This window comes from Vipera ursinii (assembly GCF_947247035.1).
Source record: "Vipera ursinii genome assembly, chromosome: 2".
NCBI classification, from domain to species: Eukaryota; Metazoa; Chordata; class Lepidosauria; order Squamata; family Viperidae; genus Vipera; species Vipera ursinii.
The window spans coordinates 4666389-4688986 of record NC_139513.1 but is presented as its reverse complement, the minus strand read 5'-3'; the positions used below and the strand labels follow the sequence as shown (position 1 = coordinate 4688986).

Sequence of the window (22598 nt, the reverse complement as noted above, 5' to 3'; positions counted from 1 at the left end):
GGAGAAAGATCCGGACCCAGGAGCAAAATGGCTGCCTCCTCCCCAAGGACCACACAGGAGAGCCCCCCTCACCCCCAATTCTTGCTCCTTCCAGGTTTTGCCTTGGTTCCTCCCCTTCCTGCCACTCAGAATGAAATTGGGGTCTCCAATGAACAAGGAGCGTAAATTCTTTGCTATTTCCAACCTCCCCAAAGAGGCAGCAACTCAGGTAAGAGGAAAACAAAACCGTTTATTTTCAGCAAACCATTTTGACAAATTTACAATATCAGTGCAATTATTAAAGGAGCCAGCAGCCTGGCTGTGCAATGGTTCTCATGCTCCATTTTTCTAAAGCATGAAAATCCCTAAATGACAAGCTATAAAAAAAATCAGCGTCTGAATGTATCACTCGTTACGCTGATTACCTTTCAAACTTTGAATTGTCAAATATATGCTCAATGAACTGTGCAATAATTAAAATGCATCAACGATTTTAGTGACAAACTTCTCAGAATGCACAGTTCTTCTTTTAGTAACAGGGTCATTGAAGATAACATTTAAACTTATAAAACTAATACAAGGAAAAAAAGAAAGAGAAATACCCACCTTTATCCCCAACAAGTATAATGAAAATTAACAACTTACACATCTGTCTTAAAGTAAAACCAAGAAACTCTTCATCCTATCCCTCACCCCATTCCCTATAAACCCATCTCTGAAACATCATCTTTAACCTCTAATCTCAATCCATTAGGATTAATCAGCAAAAGCCCATGAAGGGTTATACAAACTACTTATTAAAAACTATTATCTACAAAAGCCAATTTAAAATCTTGATTCCACAATTAGTAACATATATTCTTTTCTCCTCCATTCCTCAATCATAATTAAAAAAAGCTTGCTGATACTATGATGAAAGACCCCCAAATATATTTATTTATTTATTTTATTCGATTTATATACCACCCTTTTCCCGAAGGACTCAGGGTGGTTTACAGGGCAAATTAAAAAAGAGTTACAATATACAGATTAAAATACAATTAAATTAATAGCCCCAACACTTTAAAATTAAATTTAAAACCTTAAAAACCCCTCAGTCCAGGCCGGCCAGCTCAAATAGCCAGGTTTTTAGGTCCCGGCGAAACGAGCGAAGGTCGGGGCCATCTGGAGTTCCACCGGCAGCTGATTCCATAGGGCAGGCGCACCCACCGAGAATGCTCTCCCCCTGGGAATCAGCCACTGGCACTCCTTGACCGGTGGGACCCTGAGGCGGCCTTCCCTGTGGGAGCGCACAGGACGATGGGAAGTTGACGCTGGCAGCAGGTGCTCCCTAAGATAATCTGGACCCATGCCATTTAGGGCTTTATAGGTCATCACCAGCACCTTGAATCCTGGTTCCAGAATGCCGGAAGTCCCTGAAGGGACCCTACTGTCTAATTCAGAAGAAGATTTATTCCCAATTCTTTCCTCCCTCCTTAGGCTGGGAGTCTCCATTGCACTGCAAAGAAGAGGATAAGAGTTGGGGGGGCAGGCAGACCCCTCCCCAGAGCCCCAATGCCTCTCCCCCCAAATTCCTTCCCTTCCAATGCTTGAGATGAAGAGGAGAGAGAAGAGGGATTTCCCAAAGTATCTGCACCATCAATTGGTCCTGGGACCTGAACGCCTTCATCTCCCTTCCTCACTTCCTCTCCCCCCATACAGTCCACACATGTCCACTTACCGGCCAGGGGGATGCTAAACGATCTGGTTGCTCCCTGCATTGGAGAGAAAGTCACAGAGTGAGTCTCTCCCTTGTCTGGATCCTCTGAGGATGACAAATCTCTCTCTTCACCATTCAACCTCTGCAGCCTCACGAAACTCTCAGAGGAGACCAAGCTTTTGATTCCTTTATTATTAATCCAGTTCAAGAGTCTCATTGGGATTTCTTTGGAATCTGAGCTGAAAAACCTTACAGGTGGGACTAGAACTCCCCGTCTCCCAGTAAGTCTCACTTGGTGCCATCAGCACTAAACCAAACTGACTCTATTTTAATTATTTCACCAGAACCAGACGCAGAGGGAACACAGGGAGGGTGAATTAATGGGGGGAGGGGGCTTTTAAAAACGGGAGGCCCTCCCTCATTTCCTCTCCCCCACCCGCCCAAAGCCTTGCAAAGGGACCGAAGGGCTCAAGCAGAAGCAGCTGCCTCCGACTTACCCTGGTTGGGTCCTCTGTCACTTGCTGGTAAAGAAAGAAAGGAAAGAAAAGGGTGAATCTGTCGCTTTCTTGGCTTACAGATGGAGAAACTCAGCTCTTCCTGACTCCAGCTCCCTCCCTCTCTCGCGCACACACACAACCACAGACACACACATACCTGGAGACAGTTTGAACCCGACTGCTTGGGCTCAAAGGCATAGGAAAGAATTCCTAAAATTTATATGCGCATCAACACAGAGCAATAGTTCACCAATTCTTGAGCCCCAGGGCAGAGCTGACCTAAAAAGATCTACCTGGCTCCAAAGTCTCTTTTGCTAACCAGTTGGTACTCAGAGAGCCTTGTGATGGAAGACCAAGAGGAGATCCAGTTGGCATCCCCCAAAGCTCCTTTTCTCTCAAAATGCCCCCTTTTGATCCCTAATTTTATGGAGCTTCTAACTCTCATTTGACCAAGTCTCCTTCCCACCCACTTGGGAAACAGGGCAGCTTCTCACTCAGAGGGACCTTCCACCAGCTGGGTCTTCTCTTCTTGAGGGTTCCCTGTCCCAGATGTTTCTCCTTGAGGACCCTACTTCCAAGAACAGCCTGGCTGGGATGAAAAGGGGACCCATCTTCCCCAGCCTGGTTCTTAGGAGGAAGAGAGCATGCTCGTGTGCGCGCGCGCACACACACACACACACACACACACACACACACACACACTCCTCAACTGATGGTGCCTCTGGTCTCTGCCCTAAGTTGGAGACTACATGTAAAGAGGACAAGTCACTCACTTGGTGCTTCTTTGTAGTGATGACGTCCCTCTGCAAAGACAAAAGTCAGTGAAAGCTCAAAAGAGTCCACCAGAGACCATCCAATCTCTCCCTCTCTGGGAGGAATACCTTCAGGAGATATTTCGCAGTCACTTTGTCTCATTAATAAAGACAGAAAGATCTTCAAGATACAAAAGTATCTCCTGATTTGCCCCAAGAGAGACCTGCTGCCTCCGAGAGGGATGGAGGGGAAATGGGGGAAGCAGCAGCAGCAGCTGGGAGAGGAGGAAGATTTTCATGGAAATCCTCTGCTGCTCTGAACAAAACCTTTGAAAGGGACGGAACTGGGATGCCCCTTCCCAACTCAGAAGAAGGCAGGATTGTCCCAACCTCAGACTCAGCTGAATCGAGAATGGAGTCCCAGCAAGAGGCCGAGATCTCAGATGCTCCGCAAGAGGGCTGGGAAGACAGGACAGGAGGAAGCCCAGAAGAAGCTCCCCAAAGGGAGAGACTCGGGAGGAACCTCCCCATCTTCCTTCCATCTCCCAGAAAAAAAGGTACTTACTGAAGAACACATAGATCCCAAAACCAATCGCACCCAGCAGGACAAGACCAGCCACAAGACAGCCGATGATGATCCCCATAGAGTTCCATGTGGATTTTGGTTCTGAATTGGGAGAAAAAGCAGATAATTGAAGGAGAACCCCACTCATCCCAATTGGGGGATAGACCTAAAGCTGGAAGTTCCCAAAATTAAAAACTTCTATGGGTTCCTCTTCGTGTCCCTCTAAGGGCAGCACAAACGCTCCTTGCTCACCACCGTTAGAGGACGTGTCCTCCTGATGCTGCCTTCGTCTCTCCCCAGCCCAGCATGAAGCATGAACCCCAGCATGAACCCCAGCAGCTGGATTCGTATTTAGTTTTTCCGCTCAAAAGCAGCCCTTTGCCATCTTGTGACCCTCAGCGGCTTACAAAACAAAAACTTCAGCAACACAATACTGGTCAACAATACGATAATATTTGTTAAACAAGTTTTTGTTCTGTTTAGAGGCTGCCCCAGTTTGTCATAATTTGGGTAGCTCTGTACGTTATGTTTTTTCTTCAGTTTGAGTGTTTGCGTTTTGTTATTTAAAGTAAAAGAGTTCATATCACCTAAAATATGCACTTTTATTTCCTTGGTCAGTCCAGAAATAGCAAAAAACGTATATTTTGTGCTTCCAGAACTTCATCATGAAAAATGGAATATGGTGATATACAACTTCTGGACGGTCCCACAAATGGCAGAAACAGAATGAGAGTTTGAAGGGACCTTGGAGGTCTTCTAGCACAACCCCCTCCTCAAGCATTCCAGACAAGTGGCTGTCCAGCCTCTTCTTAGATGCCTCCAGTGATGGAGCACCCACAACTTCTGAAGGCAAATTGTTCCACTGGTTAATTGTTCTCAGTGTTAGGAATTTTCTCCCTTAATTCCAGATTGCTTCTCTCCTTGATTAGTTTCCACCCATCGTTTCTTCTCCTGCCCTCTGGCGCTCTGGAAATTAAGTTGACCCCCCTCCTTTTTGTGGTAGCCTCTCAAATACTGAAGTACTGCTATCATGTCCCCCCCAGTCCTTCTTTTCTCCAGACTGCCCAAACCCAAATCCTGCAACTGTTCTTCATGTATTTTGGTCTTCAGGCCTTTAATCATCTTAGTTGCTCTTCTTTGCCCTTTCACTCAAAGTCTCAACATCTTTTTTGTAATGTGGTGACCAAAACTGCCTCCAAGTTGCACTTTGTTGTGAGTGCTCCAGTGGTTGATTGTTCTCACTGTCAGGAAATTTCTCCTTAGTTCCAGGTTGCTTCTCTCCTTGTTTAGTTTCCATCCGTTGCTTCTTGTCCTGCCCTGAGGTGCTTTGGGGAATAGCTTGACTCCCTCTTCTTTGGGGCAGCCCCTGAGATATTGGGGAGAGTGCTATCATGTCACCCCTAGTGCTTCTTTTCATTAGACTAGATATACCCAGTTTTTGCAGTTATTTATATGTTTTAGCATCGTGTCCCCCCTTGTCTTTCTCTTCATTAGACTAGATATACCCAGTTTTTGCAGTTATTCATATGTTTTAGCCTCCTGATCATCTTTGTTGCTCTTCTTTGCACTCTTTCTGGAGTCTCAAGATCTTTTTTATATCGTGGCGACCAAAACTGGACACAGTATTCAAAGTAGGGTCCTACCGAAGCATTTTAATCTGGTATTGCTTTGGGAGTCAGGTTTGAGGAGGGGAAATTTAAATTTAATTTTCTCTTGCACAAAACTCAGGACTCCTACTGAAGAGCTATCATGCCATTTGTGAACTGGTGCTTGCTTAAAACAACAAAAACAAATGAATATTTTATTTTGCCCGGGGTATCAGCATAAAAATTAAATTTGAACATTTTTTTTGTATTGTGTTGACAAGCATCGATAAAAGATTTAAACTTGAATTCTGCAATTTTGGAAGTCCAGTGTAAAAAATGTTGGGGGCAATTATGAGTATATGCAGAGTTCTTAGAGGACTTTTTTTCTTAGGTTTTATGCTGAGCCTCAGGAATTCCCATATTGTATCATAAAATAACGTGCAACTTCTTTCTTAGAGCAGCAACACACAAAGACATTTCGGTCTTTACAGCAGGAAAAGTCTCTGAGGGTAAAAACTCGGATTGATGGTCCCTTTTCTGACTCCTGATGCATCAGTCCAGATACTCTGTAACTTTCCTGAAGTCAGCTGCAGTTCATCAATTTTAATTAAATTTGCCCTTAAAAAAGGGACTCAGACTCTCCTCCGGACTTTTGTACTTCAGGAATTCTAAAGAAAATAAAATCTTTTTTTGGGTGCTCAGAACAACTGCTGCTTTTCTGAGGGAGGCAAGAAACAGGGGAGGGAGAGAAGCTAAGAGGGGATCTAAGAGGATTTCATCAGGATCTGCCAGCTCTTGTGAGGGGATTCTGGAGTTTCCTTTACATCCCCTGAAGCCATTTCTATGGTCTGGTCCCTGCAGCTTCACCAACCCCAAACACTGGAAAAACCAATGGCTTAAAGCTCAGGTATGCTCACATCTGGACACATCTGGAGGTCAGATTCCTCTCCCACAACCCAGCCTGCCAAAGAGCCCAGCCCTTCCCTCCCTGCAGCCTCTCACCCTCCAGGGCCACGTCCAGAGGCTCCACCAGGCCGTCGTGCTCCACGTGGCACCGATAGCGGCCCCTCTCTCTGGGATCGATCTGGATGCTGAGCCAGGCGTGGAAGGTCCCATCCGCGTTGGGGGCCACGGAGCCACGGAAGGTGTCCTGCAGCCAGACCTCCCCGTCCCTCCTCCAGGAGGCATCGATCTCTCTGGGGTAGAAGCCATGCAGGCGGCAGACGTGCGTCTCCATCCCATCCTCCACCTCCTTTGTCCTGCTGCTCACGGTCACCTCTGGGGGCTCTGCAGAAACGGCACCCCCGGAATTAACTCTGAGCCCCTCCAGAGCCTGGAAGGTGGGTGGGAAACTTGGAGGGGCAGGAAAGTCTCCCACTACTTCCCACTCCACACCTGCAGCATCTCCAAGAGTTTTGGAAATGCTCCAGATCTGGAAAATGCTCAACCACAAGAACTCCTGATTTTGAGTCCTTCCCAGGGACTCAGCCTGAAAAACCTCCAGAGGGAGGGAGGGAGGGAGGGAGGGAGGGAGGGAGGGAGAGAGAGAGAGAGAGAGAGAGAGAGAGAGAGAGAACATTGAAGAACCCCAAGTGTTCCTACTGCCTCATTGTGGGCCGTGAAGAGGACACCCCCAGGTGCTTCTCCTGCCTGATCCACCCAGACACCCGCCAGGCAGAGGTTGCGTTTCCTGGTCCATTGAAGGGCGGCCTGGCAAGGGGAACCAAACAGGGCTTCCCGCATCATGGGGAGGGACTGGAAGGCAAGCGGGGGAGTTCCCTCCTGGGCAGACCAGGAGCCCAAAGGGGGGGAATGTGCACAAGAAATCCAGTCATAAAGGAGGAAAGTCCAACCTGGATCCAGAGGCTCACCTGTCCTCAGCAGTGCCTCCTTCCCGTAGGACAGGTACTTCTCCAGCCACTCAATGCATTCTTCCTCCAGGAAGGCCTTATATCTCTGATTATGTCCTGGAATAGCATCCAATTTCCTCTTGGTGATCTGGGCCTGGGGGTTGGAGGCCACCCAGGTGAGGGTCTCCTTGTCAAAGGTGAGGAAGGTCCTCCCACCATAAGCATACTGCCAAAATCCTGTATTGCTCCCATCAGCCTGGAGCTCACTGTTGACCGTCAACTGCCACGTGTGAAGGCCTGAAATAGGGACAAGATGATGGTTTGGGGACTCCTCAAGAGAGGCACAGACCCCCTTCCCTGCAGGGACTTTGACACAGGCACTGACACCCCCGTTTCCTCCCTAGCAATCAAGGGAAAGAAATCCCCCATCACTCCCTGCCCTTCTCCCCTCCCTCGACCTCTCTCTGTCCATTCCCCCCTCAGGATGGAGCCCCTGAACCTCCCCAGGAAAAGGGAAGCTGGAAAAGCCAGCGGAGGATCCCGAGGGAGAGCGAGAAAAGAAGGAGTCGCCGAAGAAACGGAGGGACGGAGCCTCCTCCATCTTTCCTTCTGCCGCTCCTCTGTTGGGGAGACTCTTGCGGGGGAAAGGAAGGGATCCCAGAGAAGGAACAGTTGCCTGAATCTGCGAATGCAAAGGGGGACTGAGAATCTCATGGCCTCAGAGAGAATCTGGTCGATCTGCAAAGAAGTTTGCAAAGATCCCTGTGACCATAAATCTTGGTCTGCATTCACCAATATCACCAAATCACAGGGCTGGTTCCCACTTTAGATTAACCAGAAACAAACCATGGCTTCGTGCAATGTGGGAATGAAGCCTTGAAGGGCCACAAAGGAATAATTGCCTTAGCAACAGCAGCAAGTGGCCCAATCTGATCTGCACCAAAAAGGGTTATTGACCTATGAAATGAAGTTTGATCTTTACCGTCTCTGCAAGGCCTTGGAGAAGATGTTTCATCCTCATGTGACTAAATGCTTGGATTTAAAAGGAAACTGAATGTTTGAAAAAACCAAAAGGAAATGTTGAAATGTTTCTACTTCTGGTTGGGCTTGAAAATGAGGAAGGACGCCAGAAACTCAGATCTAAGGGAAAACCACTTGTAAGTACAGCTGAACTAAACTGACCGGTCCTTTCCCTCCCTTTCCACTTCCATGAGTGACCAGGTGAGGGATCCTTTCTCTGCAGCTTCTGCTCAGCCTGAGATCTTCCCTTCGGAGGGAGAGGAAGATCCTCCTGAGCTGAGTCTGATCCTGCCATCCAGTGGAGATTCCCTGATCTGCCCAGGGGAAAAAAAATAGGTTCTGGATTTCTGCCCAAGAAGAGTCTCCTGCCATTCACAGGAAGGCAGTGAAAATCTGGCTGCAGTTTTCAACAACAACAACAACAACAACAACAACAACAACAACAACAACAACAACAACAACAACAATAATAATAATAATAATAATAATAATAATAATAATAATAAAGTTGGAAGGGACCTTGGAAGTCATCTAGTCCAACCCCCTGCTCAGGCAGGAAACCTTATACCATTTCAGGCAAATGGCTGTCCAGTCTCCTCTTAAAAACCTCCAGTGTTGGAGCATTCACCACCTCGAGGCAGGTTGTTCATTCTGAGAAAAAGTTCTGTCTTATTTCAGAAGCATCAAAAGCTAAGACAGAAACCGTCTTATTTCAGTTGAAGATGAAATTTGTGTGTGTTCATTGCACGTTTGGCACAGAATTGAATATTTGTGCTGCAAAAAAAAAGCACAGGGATCACACTGAAAAGGCAAGTTTTTATTAGTGTAAGAAAACGCTGTTAATGCATCTCTATAGGTCTACGCAGGAAACAATTCTGCCCCATCTCTGAGCCGGGACGTTCAGGGGTTCCCCGAGGCCTGAAAAATAGTTCAAGGATTCCTCCAGGATCAAAAGGTGAAGAAAGGCTGCTTTAGGGAGGCTAGAATATATTTATATTTGTAACTGCTGTGAAGAATATCAGAAGCCACTTCGTTATGTCTTTTTTCTTTATTTTCTTCAAGTTGTTTTCTTTTCTTGTACTTTTAATTTCTTTTTGATTTCTTTCTTTTACCTGCTTTATGTTACCTTCTATTAGTTCTTACCCCTTCATGGATTACTGCCTTGTCGTGGCGAAGGGGCTTGAGTAATTTAATGAAGCTATGAGCTATCCCGTGCAGGGCCACCCAAGACGGAAAGGTCATAGCAGAGAGTTCTGACAAAACGTGATCCACTGGAGAAGGAAATGGCAACCCACTCCAGTATCTTTGCCATGAAAACCCTATGGACAGTACCAAAAGGCAATACGATATGACGCTGGAAGATGAGCCCCTCAGGTCGGAAGGCGTCCAGTATGCTACTGGGGAAGAGCAGAGGGCTAGTACTAGTAGCGCCAGAAAGAATGAAGCGACTGGGCCAAAGCCGAAAGGACGCTCAGCTGTGGATATGTCTGGTGGTGAAAGGAAAGTCCGATGCTGTAAAGATTTTTTCTCCATAGGAACCTGGAATGTAAGATCCATGAATCAAGGCAAGCTGGACGTGGTCAAACAAGAGATGACAAGACTGAACATCGACATCTTAGGTATCAGCGAACTAAAATGGACAGGAATGGGTGAATTTAATTCAGATGACCATCAGGTATACTACTGTGGGCAAGAATCCCTCAGAAGAAATGGAGTAGCCTTCATAGTCAATAAAAGAATAGGAAAAGCAATACTGGGATACAATCCTCAAAATGACAGAATGATCTCAGTTTGAATCCAAGGCAAACCATTCAATATCACAGTAGTTCAAGTCTATGCCCCAACCACCTATGCTGAAGAGGATGAAATTGACCGGTTCTATGAAGCCCTACAGCACCTTATAGAACTAACACCAAAAAATGATGTCCTTATCATCATGGGGGATTGGAATGCTAAAGTAGGAAGCCAAAAGATAACCGGAATAACAGGCAAGTTTGGCCTTGGAGTACAAAATGAAGCAGGGCACAGGCTGATAGAATTTTGTCAAGAGAATACGATGGTCATAGCAAACACTCTTTTCCAACAACCCAAGAGACGGCTCTACACATGGACATCACCAGACGGTCAACACAGAAATCAGATTGACTATGTGCTCTGCAGCCAAAGATGGAGAAGCTCTATACAGTCAGTAAAACAAGACCAGGAGCTGACTGTGGCTCAGACCATGAGCTTCTCATGGCAAAGTTTAGGCTTAAACTGAAGAATGTAGGGAAAAGCACTAGGTCACTTAGGTATGAATTAAATTATATCCCTGTTGAATATACAGTAGAGGTGACAAATAGACAGAGTGCCTGAAGAACTATGGACAGAGGTTTGCAACATTGTAGAACAGGTAGCAACCAAAACCATCCCAAAGAAAAAGAAATGCAAGAAAGCAAAATGGCTGTCTGAGGAACCTTTGCAAATAGCTGAGGAAAGGAGGGAAGCAAAAGGCAAGGGAGAAAAAAAAGTTACGCCCAATTGAATACATAATTCCAGAGAATAGCTAGAAGAGATAAGAATGCCTTCTTAAATGAACAGTGCAAAGAAATAGAAGAAAACAATAGAATATGGAGGACCAGAGATCTTTTCAAGAAAATTGGAGAGATGAAGGGAACGTTTCACGCAAAAATGGGCATGATAAAGGACCAAAAGGGTAGGGACCTAACAGAGGCAGAAGAGATTAAGAAGAGGTGGCAACATTACACAGAAGAACTATACAAGAATGAGCTTAATGTCCCTGATAATCACAATGAGGTGGTCACTGACCTTGAGCCAGACATCCTAGAATGTGAAGTGAAGTGGGCCTTAGAAAAGCTGAGTAACAACAAAGCTAATGGAGGTGACAGTATTCCAGCTGAGCTATTCAAAATCTTAAAAGATGATGCAGTAAAAGTGCTACACTCAATTTGCCAGCAAATTTGGAAAACTCAACAGTGGCCACAGGATTGGAAAAGATCAGTTTACATTCCAATTCCAAAGAAAGGCAGTGCCAAAGAATGTTCAAACTATCGCACCATTGCACTCATTTCTCATGCTAGTAAAGTTATGCTTAAAATCCTACAAACTAGACTCCAGCAGTATGTGGATAGAGAACCTCCAGTACAGGCAGGATTTTGAAGAGGCAGAGGAACTAGAGATCAAATTGCCAACATATGCTGGATCATGGAGAAAGCTAGAGAGTTCCAGAAAAACATCTACTTCTGCTTCATTGACTATGCTAAAGCCTTTGATTGGGTGGATCATAACAAACTGTGGCAAGTTCTTAAAGAGATGGGCGTACCAGACCATCTTATTTGTCTCTTGAGAAACCTATATGTGGGCCAAGAAGCAACAGTGAGAACTGGACACGGAACCACTGATTGGTTCAAAATTGGAAAAGGAGTCCGGCAAGGCTGTATACTATCGCCCTGCCTATTTAACTTATATGCAGAGCACATCATGAGAAAGGCAGGGCTAGATGAATCAAAAGTTGGAATTAAGATTGCCGGAAGAAATATCAACAACCTAAGATATGCAGATGATACCACTCTAATGGCAGAAAGTGAAGAAGAATTAAAGAGCCTTGTGTTGCAGGTGAAGGAGAGTGCAAAACTTGGGTTGAAACTTAACATTAAGAAAACCAAGTTCATGGCATCCGGCCCTCTCAGTTCCTGGCAAATAGATGGGGAAGAAATGGAGGTAGTGACAGATTTTATTTTCCTGGGCTCCAAGATCACTGCAGATGGGGACTGTAGCCAAGAAATTAAAAGACGCTTGCTCCTGGGGAGGAAAGCCATGGCAAATCTAGACAGCACACTAAAAAGCAGAGACATCACCCTGTCAACAAAAGTGCGTATAGTCAAGGCTATGGTCTTCCCAGTTGTAATGTATGGCAGTGAAAGTTGGACCATAAGAAAGGCTGAGCGCCAAAGTATTGACGCCTTTGAACTATGGTGCTGGAGAAGACTCCTGCGAGTCCCTTGGACTGCAAGGGGATCAAACCGGTCAGTCCTAGAGAAGATCAACCCTGACTGCTCTTTAGAAGGCTAGATCCTGAAGCTAAAACTCAAATACTTTGGCCACCTAATGAGAAGGAAGGACTCACTGGAGAAGAGCCTAATGCTGGGAAAGATTGAGAGCAATAGAAGAAAGGGACAACAGAGAATGAGGTGGCTGGATGGAGTCACTGAAGCAGTAGGCGTGAGCTTAAATGGACTCCAGAAGATGGTAGAGGACAGGAAGGCCTGGAGAAACGTTGTCCATAGGGTCGCGATGGGTCGGACACGTCTTCACAGCTAACAACTACTACAACAAAATTAGTTCTTATCTTTTGTTGGAAAGGTTCAATACAAATTATATATAAATTTTTAAAAGGCAAACAGGATATCAGAGACCATTAAAATGTATTGAAAACACAGAGGCTAATGTGATAAAGCCTTTGCGTAAATCAAGGGTGCCACCACATCTGGAATATTGGGTGCAGTTCTGGTCACCAGGCCTTAAAAGAGGACAGGAGGGAGCTGGGGAAGGTCCAGAGGGGGATACCCAGAGGATGGGAGGGTTGAAGCAGCCTCCCTTTGAGGAAAGGTTGGGACATTTGGGGCTGTTTGGCCTGGAAAAGAGGCTCCCCTCCACTCTGGCTACTCTCCTTCCTCCACCAGGGGGAGCTCTCTGGGCCCAGCTCTGCTCCCCTGAGAGGCCACAAGGGGCCTGGAGGGATCTGGGGGGATCCTCGGGGGATCAGGGGCAGAACAGAAATTTGCTTGCAATCTCCCCTAAATCAGGTCCCTTGAAGGTAAAACCTGTGCCCCAAAGATGGCAGAAGGGGGGGGCTGCAGAAGATGGCCTCGCCCCTCCAGGGAAGCCCCAGCAAGAGGGCAGCGCAGGAGTCCAGCCTGAGGGACCAAGGATGGGAAGCCACCAGCGCTCTGAGCGACTCAGGAAGGGCCCCAAATGGGGATTTCTTTCTTTTTTTCTCCTTTTCCCCCTAAAGATTAGGGGTCTGTGCGACTCAGGAAGAGGATTGTCCTAAAGATTAGGAGGATCCTGGAAGTGATCCTGTGCACCCCCAAGATACCTGCCCATTTGGCCTCCTGGCCTTTCCTTCCAGATGGAGGATGAGAAGAAGAAGCTCCTGCCATTTTGGGGGCCTCTCATCCCTCTAAAAAGAGGTGAAAGAGGGGGATCTAGTCAGCCCAGATGGATCTGCAGTTGATCCCTCATTTGTCTCAGGTGGAAACAGACAGAAAAACAGGGACCTGCTTCCCCCAAGTTCTCCTTAGGATCCACTTGCTTCTTTTCCGAGAGGGGAGAGACCTGGGATCCGCTCCCTCCCCCACAGCAGTGGGTCCACCAAGGCCAGGACCCCCCAACTTCATGGGGTGGAGGGGAGATTTCAGTCTCTTTGAACTCAGTTTATATCCATCTCCACATCCTATCAATATCCAGAGAGATGGAGGGATAACTTTAAAAAAATGTTTTTATTAATTGCAACTGGCAGAAAACTTCAGCTATGGAGGCAATGACAAGCTTATACTGATTTTTAAAAAAGAATAAACATATTAAAAACCTTTTTAAATGTGGGGAAGCAGACTTTCCTTTCAAGGGACCCTCCTTTCTCCCCCCTCTGTTTCTTGGGAAGGGAATTATGGGGCAGGAGTAGCCACCCGACCCATCACTCACCTTCGCTCTGATTGTAGCCAAGCCTCAGAATCTTCAGTTCTTCTCTGAACCTCTCCTCCGCACCACGTGATATCTGGGTCACAGTGTCCCAGTACTGGGGCTCCTCCTTCAACTTCTCCATCCAGGAGACTCGAGGTTCCACCCTCCGGCTGTTGCTGTCATAGTAAACAAAGACCTGACTGTCCATGTACCCCACAATGACAAACTGGGGTTGCCCCTGACTGGGCTCCGAGATGAAAGTGACGAGAAACTTCAGGGAGTGTGAGGAGGCACCTGGAAGGGACGCAGAGGGGCAGAGTTAGGGGGCTCCAGTCAAGGTCCCTCATCCTTTGGAGACTCCAGTCTGAGGCTCTGGGCAGAAAGAAGGAGGAGGAGGAGAGCTGGGGGGGGAGGAGAAAGGGGGAGAGGATGGAAGAGGAGGCAGGAGGTGGGAGGCGGGAGCGACTGAGAGGGAAAGAAGCAGCTTTTTGGAGGGCCTGAAGGGTGGGAGGGCAGGGAAGGTGGGGTTAGAGAGGAGGGGAAGGTCGGGCCCCCAAACTTTACCTGCCCCAAGTGCACACTCCCCCCTTCCAGCAAGGCCTTCCACAAAGCTTGGGAGGGGGCTGTTAGAATATGTTGTTGAAAAAATGGTTTGTTTAACAGAGTATTATTAATACACAGTGGAAGTTGTACTGGGACTTTTAGGCAAACAGTAATGCACTAACACGAGTTTTATAACTTATTTTTACTCAGACAACAAAAAGAAACACAGTAAGAAATAGTCCAAGTATCAATCCAGTATCATGCACATAAAAATCAGTCCATAAAAAACATAGTATCAAAATACAAAAGCTGCTTACCAATATCAAAAACAATATACACTGTAGCAAGCAGTTGATTCTTGAGAGAATAAATATCAAGTTAGCAAACAAGAGAACAAGAGGTATCCAAACACTAACATCAAACACATATACAAGAGAAACTACGTGTAACATCTAACTCTCTTTTATGTGGAATAATTACAGCCACACCCTTAGGCCGTTTAACTCCTTAAAGGTGCTTTTACTCCATTATATAATATTGTCACCCAAATCAAGTTTAATCTCTAACAATCTCCCCTTTTGGGTGGCATATTATACATATATTTTCACAATCTCAAATTACACATATCACAAACAGATTTATGCTTTATAGCACCCTGAGCTTTAGTAAACTGGTCAGCAATATTATCTTCAGTTGCACAATATTCCAGTTTAATCAAATTATCTTTAACACATTGTCTGACATTTAGATACCGTAGATCCGTATGTTTTGATCTAGTTTTCACTGCAGCATTAGTTGCTAATTTTATAGCTGCTTGATTGTCTTCATACACTTTTATTGGTTCATTACAATTTAAACCCATATCAAACAATAATTGTTTCCATACCAATAGCTCAGTACATAATAAAGATAAACAAGAAAATTCGGATTCAGTTGTTGATAAGCTTATATGCTTCTGTCTGTTAGACCTCCATCCTACTAAAGCGTTTCCCAATAATACAACCAATCCTGAAGTGGATTTTCTGGTTACAGTATCAGATGCAAAACTAGCATCTGCAAATGCTTTTAGTTCCAATTCCTTTGTTGGCTCTAGATATAGAGAATAATGTATGGTGTGCTTCAAATATCTTAAAACTCTTTTCGCACCTTGCCAACATCTGGTTGTAGGATTCTCACAATATCTAGCTAAATGATTAACTGTAAATGCTATGTCAGGTCTTGACCAGTTACATAAATACATCAAGCTGCCTATTAATGATTGATATATCTTTTTATCAAAGACATTGCTGTTATCTGCTGAACTCTCAAAACCTTGAACCATAGGTGTTTTTACTGGTTTACAGTTTTCCATATTATAACGTTTCAGCAAACCATTAATTTTCTTAGCTTGAGACAGTTTAAATCCTTTACTAGTCCTGACAATATCCAGCCCTAGATAATGACTAATAGCTCCTAGATCTTTTACTCTAAATTTTCTTTTTAACCCTGAAATTATTCTTTCAGTTTCTGTTTCATCTTTTGCTATAATAGCAATATCATCAGTGAATAATAATAACAATGATAATTCACTATTTTGCTGTTTTATAAATAAACAAGGATCTGCAATACTAGCTTTAAATCCCAAACTATTTAACTCTTTTACTAAACATCTATTCCACTCATAACCTGACTGTTTTAAACCATACAAACTCTTATTCAGTTTCCAACAGTACCCTACCTTACTTTCTATTCCTGATGGAACTTTCATATATATATCATGGTTTAATGTTGCATGCAAATAAGCAGTTTCAATATCTACATGTTTTATACTATAATTCTTATTTGCTGCCCAAACTAAAGCAGCCCTAAGAGTGGAAGCTCTTAACGTTGGGGAAAATACTTCATCATAATCACTATTATTCTGTGCAAATCCTTGAGCAACTAATCTTGCTTTATGTATTACCTCTCCTGTAACACTTTCTTTCAGTTTAAAAACCCATTTACATCCAATTAACTTTTCTGTTTTAGGTATTTTAACCTCTTGATAAACATTAAGATCTTGCAAAGACTTTATTTCTTTATCCATAGCTACTTTCCAATTCTTTCTTTCATTCTCAGGATACATTTTTATTTCTTCAACATTAGAAGGTTCAATGTCTATTTGACAAATTAAACCTGCCTCGAAACGATCAGGCTGTCGTCTTTCCCTGTTAGACCTTCTGAGAATTATTGGACTTATAGGTACATTTACATTAATATCTTCTTCCTCTCCTGTCTCCACTATCAGTGGTTCTTGTTTGATCTCTCTAGCAGGTTCCTCCTCTTCTTTATCACTTTCATTTGAGGAGTTAGTTAAATCTTGTTGAGGAATATATACAATATCTTCTACCCTTTCCCAGCCTGACTGTTCTTGAAAAACAGCGCTAGAACTACAATAAATGTTTTTAGTACCTTTCTCCCAGAACCGATAAGACTTATGGTTTAACTCATAGCCAACAAAAAATAATTGTTTAGCTCTATGTTCTCCTTTATTTCTTATTGAACTTGGAATATGTACCCAAGCAGGTGTCCCAAATGTGTGAATATAACTAAGATTTGGTTTTCTCTTATACCATAAGGTATAAGGAATTTTACCTGTAGCTGAACTAACCACATTGTTTAAAATATGATTAGCACATTTTGCTGCTTCTCCCCATAAGCTATCAGGTAAACCAGAATCTTCAATCATAGATCTAATCATAGCTTGCAATGTTTGGCCCCTCCGTTCAACAAATGCATTATGCTGAGGTCTATAAGGAGCTGTACGTCTATGCTCTATTCCCTCTGAAACTAACAGCTCATTGAACTGTTTATTAACAAACTCAGTTCCATTGTCTGTTATTATGGTTTTTACATTTAACTGAGTTTTCCTTTGTACAAACTTGAGCCAATTAGATATTGTTTGTATAGTTTCAGTTTTTGACGTAAGGAGATAACAGAACCCATATCTGCTATAATGGTCTAGAATATTTAATATGTAGCAAGCACCCCCTAAACTGGGTTTCATAGGACCTATCAAATCCATAAATACCAGTTCTAATGGAGTTGTGGTTTTAAATCCATCTAACCTATTAGCTGGTGCTGCCCTGCTCTTTTCTCTACCACATACGTTACACTGCAGATATTTCTTACAAGCCTTTAACTTAAACCCATTAGACAAAGCTACAGTTCTTTTTAGTGTATTAAAATTCACATGACCCAATCTTCTATGTAATAAATGAATACATTCATCATGTGGTTTTTGATTTGTACAAGTAGTAGCCATTATAATAGGATCATTGCTAATTACAAACAAACCATCTTTCATATTAGCTATTAAATTCACTTCATTCTTTTGAATAAGACATTCCTCCCCTTGGAAAGTAACTTTAAAACCTGCTTCCAATAATGCCTTAACTGATAATAGATTATAATCACATCTGGGAACATATAGCATTTCCAAACTTTGTTTTAAAAATGAACAGTAAACCTTACCCTCTCCAGAGACCTTGACTCTCCAGCCGTTAGCCATAGAAATATATTTTTTACTAGACCTTATATTCTCAAAATCCCTTTTTATTTTTGAAATACAGTGTGTAGCTCCACTATCTACCACCCACCAATTGTGGTTATTAGTAGTTCTATTAGCTACAGCTACATTAATCAGCTTTTTATTCTTTCTATGGCTTTCCTTTCTCTGACAATTACTATTCTGACAAAACTTAGCAATATGTCCCTTTAACCCACAATTAAAGCATTTCCTTAAAATATAAGCAGATTCAGTCTTCTTTATTTCTTGTTGCAATGGCTCTCTCAACTGTTTTCTCTCCATACGACATCTTGATTCTTCCAACAACCTTCCAGTTATTGAAGAAACAGTTAGGTCTTCTTTGGACAAAACCTCCAAGGACGATACAAAGGCATCGTAGCTCTCATCCAATGATGATAAAATGATGTAAACCTGGTGAAGCTCTGAGAAAATAAGTTCTTTTTCTTGCAGTTCCAACAAAGTTGCTTTTATAAAGTTAAGGTGAGCTAACATATCGCCATTCTTTACCAGTCTAGCTCTAAATAGCTTTCTGGTAAGATTTATATGAGCACCAACACTGTCCCGAACAAAAATCTTTTTCAACTTAGCCCAACATTTAGCAGCAGATTCTTCTCCACGCACATGGACTAGCTGTTGGTCTCCTAATGTTAGCCCAATGATAGATAAAGCCTTATCATTGTCTTTATTGAAGTCTATAATCTTCTTGTTATCTTCTTCATTAGTTGGATCCCAGGCAGTTACATCAGGAGGATTATGGACTATTTTCCAAAGACCTTGATTTTGTAATAGCAAACTACATTGTGTAGACCAGGATACGTAGTTTGACCCATTAAGCCGGGTAATGCAGAATGGATTGAATAGTCCTTGTGCCATTGTCTGAATTTGAAAACTCAGTTAGGAAATATAAATACAATACTGTGCCTGTCCTCAGCACCACACTGGAGCTGGGCCCATAACCATTGTTAGAATATGTTGTTGAAAAAATGGTTTGTTTAACAGAGTATTATTAATACACAGTGGAAGTTGTACTGGGACTTTTAGGCAAACAGTAATGCACTAACACGAGTTTTATAACTTATTTTTACTCAGACAACAAAAAGAAACACAGTAAGAAATAGTCCAAGTATCAATCCAGTATCATGCACATAAAAATCAGTCCATAAAAAACATAGTATCAAAATACAAAAGCTGCTTACCAATATCAAAAACAATATACACTGTAGCAAGCAGTTGATTCTTGAGAGAATAAATATCAAGTTAGCAAACAAGAGAACAAGAGGTATCCAAACACTAACATCAAACACATATACAAGAGAAACTACGTGTAACATCTAACTCTCTTTTATGTGGAATAATTACAGCCACACCCTTAGGCCGTTTAACTCCTTAAAGGTGCTTTTACTCCATTATATAATATTGTCACCCAAATCAAGTTTAATCTCTAACAGGGGCTGATCGTGGCTACCCAACTTTTCACACGATCAGTGACTCTCAACATAAAGGCCTAAATTAGTTTCTCAGCCATTTGAACTTCAATTCCCAGAATCTATCTATGCGCATGCCCAAGATGGCGGACGTGCTTGGCTGAGCTCCGCGAGGAGCTCCAGCAATTTTGGTGACCCTGGGAGCCCTACAGGAATGTCACTCTTTCTGTATTGGGGGTCTGGATTAGGGTCGAGGTAAGCCTCCGATGGTTATTCCTGGAGCTGCTGTGCTGCCTGTCTGGCTTGTCGGAGGGCCCCGGCTGTTTGGAGGAGTTTTGGAGAGCCGTGCAGGCCCGGAGGAACTGCCTGAGTCCCGCGCTGTGTTTTTCTGTGTTTTTCAGCGCCGACCAGCTGACTTTGCTCCACGGAGCCGGCCAGCTGACTTTGCTCCGCGGCACCGATCAGCTGACTTTGCTCCGCGGTTGCCGGCCAGCTGCTTGTCGGCTTTTCGGAGGGCCCCGGCTGTTTGGAGGAGTTTTGGAGAGCCATGCAGGCCCGGAGGAACTGCCTGAGTCCCGCGCTGTGTTTTTCTGTGTTTTTCAGCGCCGACCAGCTGACTTTGCTCCGCGGAGCCGGCCAGCTGCTTGTCGGCTTTTTGGAGGGCCCCGGCTGCTCGGAGGAAGTTTGGGAGAGCCGTGTGGGCCCGGAAGAACTGATTGAGCCCTGTGTTAGATTTCTCGGCGCCGACCAGCTGACTGTGCCCCGCAGCGCCGACCAGCTGTTTGTCGGCTTTCCGGAGGGCCCCGACTGTTCTGAGGATTTTGGAAGAGCCGTGCAGGCCCGGAAGACCTGGCTGAGCTCCATACTATGCTTTTCGGTGCCGACCAGCTGATTGTGCTCTGCGGCGCCGACCAGCTGCTTGTCGGCTTTTCGGAGGGCCCCGGCTGCTCGGAGGAAGTTTGGGAGAGCCGGGCAGGACCGAGGAACTGGCTAGCCCCGTGTTGTACTTTTCGGCGCCGACCAGCTGACTGTGCTCCGCGGCGCCGTTTAGCTATTTGTCGGCTTTTTGGAGGGCCCCGGCTGTTTGGTGGATTTTGGGAGAGCCGTGTAGGCCCGGAAGAACTGGCAGAGCCCTGTGCTGTGTTTTTTGGTGCCGACCAGCTAACTATGCTTTGCGGTGCCGATCAGCTGTTTGTCGGAGCCCGGAACAACTTGACGGAGCCGGCGACTTCGAGGAGAACTTTCCAGTTGCTCAGGAGCCGGATGCTGGTTGAGTTACAACTACTATTATGAACTATGGCTTGGAGCAGTGTCAGCGTTTTAAGCTGGAGTGGTGGAGACGGCCCTAGTTGCCGTCTGAGACGGCTGGCGGTGAAGGAGTTGGAGTGCCGCGACCGCCCTGGTACGGTGACTATGGCTGGGTGGAGTATGGACTTTTATGCCTGGACATCTGGAGGCATGGACTATTATAGTTCACTGGACCATATCCTTGAGCCCCACTCTGTGACTTTATGGGTTTTTACCCTAATCCATCTCGCTGACTGGTTTCCCCCTATTGTCCTCCCTTTCTCCCTTCCCCCTGGGCTGTGGAAGGCGCCGGGTGTATAATCACTGTGAGAGAGTGATTAAGAGTTAGGAGTTTCCATCTGTTCCGTCTTAGAGGTGAGAGCTCTAGGCGGTATCTCTTTCCCCGGCTGCATATTCCAGGCTGCTCCCCGGGTTCTGACCGTTGTGAGAGAACGGGGATTGTCCCGGGGTTACCCAGCTCTAGTGGCAGAAGAGCTGGGTTTGCAGTCTGGATGCTCTCCTTCCATTTTTAAGATCCTCCCATTTTATTTATTCGATCTGGGTCTGTTTTGCTGTACTATCCAAATTTACTATGGTCTTGAGATACTCCAGCACGGTTTTACTCGCTCTCAGGGGTGCCCCCCCATCCTGGGAGCGACCCGCCTTATCTTTTAATTCACCTCTTGATGACGGGTCTGACTGTTGGGACCCTGAGAGATGGCCGGGCAGAAACAGGGGCCTAAGATATAAATTTAACAAGAGGCCCCTGATTACTTTTTTAGCTAAATTTTTTGTAGGGTTAGGGAGGGGGGAGGGTTGTGGTTGGTTGGAGAGGGGGGGCAATCCACCAACTGCTGTTCAGACCAGGCCTAGGAGAGATCGCGTTGAGAGGGAGCCGGGGTCGGTCATCTCTGGAGCTCTGGAGCGGGTCGTGGGATTGCCAATTCCCACGACGATAGGGAATGGCTGCAGGTGTAAGATCAGAGGGCCGTATCGACCTCCGGGAGGGCCTCTCCGCTATCTTCAAGCGGTGAGGCGCTCCGACCCTCTACCTTCGACCCAAGGCTCTGGGAGCGGGGATGTGCAGCCACCTGAGCTCCGACTGGTGTACCTAAATGCCAGGTCCGTTGCTAATAAGGCTCCCCTCGTCCGGGATCTAGTTGAGGGTGAGCAAGCGGACCTGGCTTGCATTACGGAAACCTGGTTGGGCCCAGAGGGTGGTATCCCCCTGGTGGATCTCTGCCCACCAGGCTTCCGGGTGCTACACCGGCCTCGGACTCAGGGTAGGGGTGGGGGAGTGGCTGTGGTTATGAGGGAGACCTTATGCCCGCAGGAGGCCACCGTTCCTCAGATAGTCGGTTGTGAATCTCTCTTATTGAGGTTTGGTCCTAGGGCGCAGTTGGGCTTGCTTCTCGCGTACCTTTCGCCTAGTCGCGTAGCAGCAGCCCTGCCCGAGCTTCTCGATATCCTCTCAGGGCTGGTGATTGAGTTTCCTAAACTTATGGTTTTGGGAGACTTCAATCTACCATCCCTGGGAGGAGCATCTGAGTTAGCTCGGGAGTTCATGGCTTCCATGACGGCCATGGACCTGACGCAGGTAATTCATGGACCGACCCATGAGGGAGGCCACACCCTTGACTTGGTTTTCTTATCTGGTCGGTGGTTAGATGATCTTGGTGGGGGCTCCCCAATTGTTATGCCCCTGTCATGGACCGATCATCATCTCCTGCGGCTGGTCTTCCGTTTTGCCACTCCCCACCGTGGGGTTGTTGAGCCAACTAGATGGTTCCGCCCCAGGCGCTTAATGGACCCTGAGAGGTTTCAGGCAGCGCTGGGGGCCCCACCTGCCTCCCCAGCTCACAGCTCGGCGGATGCCTTAGTGGAGGCCTGGGAAAGGACGGCCACGGAGGCACTTGACCGAGTTGTACCCTTGCGGCCCCTGACCCGGCGCAGATCCCAATGGGCTCCATGGTTCTCCGCGGAGCTCCGGGAGATGAAGCGTCGGAGACGGGGCCTAGAGAGCGTTTGGAGGTCCAGCTGATCTGAATCCGACCGATTGCGACTAAGAACCCATATTAGGTCTTATCTCGCTGCGATGAGGGTAGCGAGATCTAATTACTTCGCTGCCCTCATCGCGTCCGCAGATAATCGCCCGGCCGCCCTGTTT

The 22598-nt window shown here is 45.6% G+C and overlaps 2 protein-coding genes and 1 long non-coding RNA gene across 3 annotated transcripts in view; 1 reads left to right on the top strand and 2 right to left on the bottom strand.

Moving 5' to 3' along the window:
* The window catches only part of LOC310635918 (zinc-alpha-2-glycoprotein-like), a 203616-nt gene that overhangs the window by 62664 nt on the left and 118354 nt on the right, over positions 1-22598 (top strand). The gene's annotated exons all lie outside the window — the stretch shown is intronic.
* On the bottom strand, positions 219-2220 carry LOC310635947. Its single transcript, XR_014491574.1, has 3 exons — positions 2176-2220; positions 1700-1733; positions 219-1477 (listed from the first exon to the last, which is right to left on the bottom strand). It is a non-coding gene; the product is annotated as an uncharacterized lncRNA (long non-coding RNA).
* LOC310633255 (major histocompatibility complex class I-related gene protein-like) overlaps positions 3077-22598 on the bottom strand; it is a gene marked incomplete at its 3' end in the record, with an annotated part of 31337 nt that continues 11815 nt past the window's right edge. Inside the window, exons 2-5 of the mRNA XM_083350941.1 lie at positions 13652-13924; positions 6950-7225; positions 6081-6365; positions 3077-3594 (exon numbers count right to left, since the gene is read on the bottom strand). Of these exons, the coding sequence (XP_083207067.1) occupies positions 3077-3594; positions 6081-6365; positions 6950-7225; positions 13652-13924 (1352 nt within the window). The remainder of the gene's footprint in view (positions 3595-6080; positions 6366-6949; positions 7226-13651; positions 13925-22598) is intronic.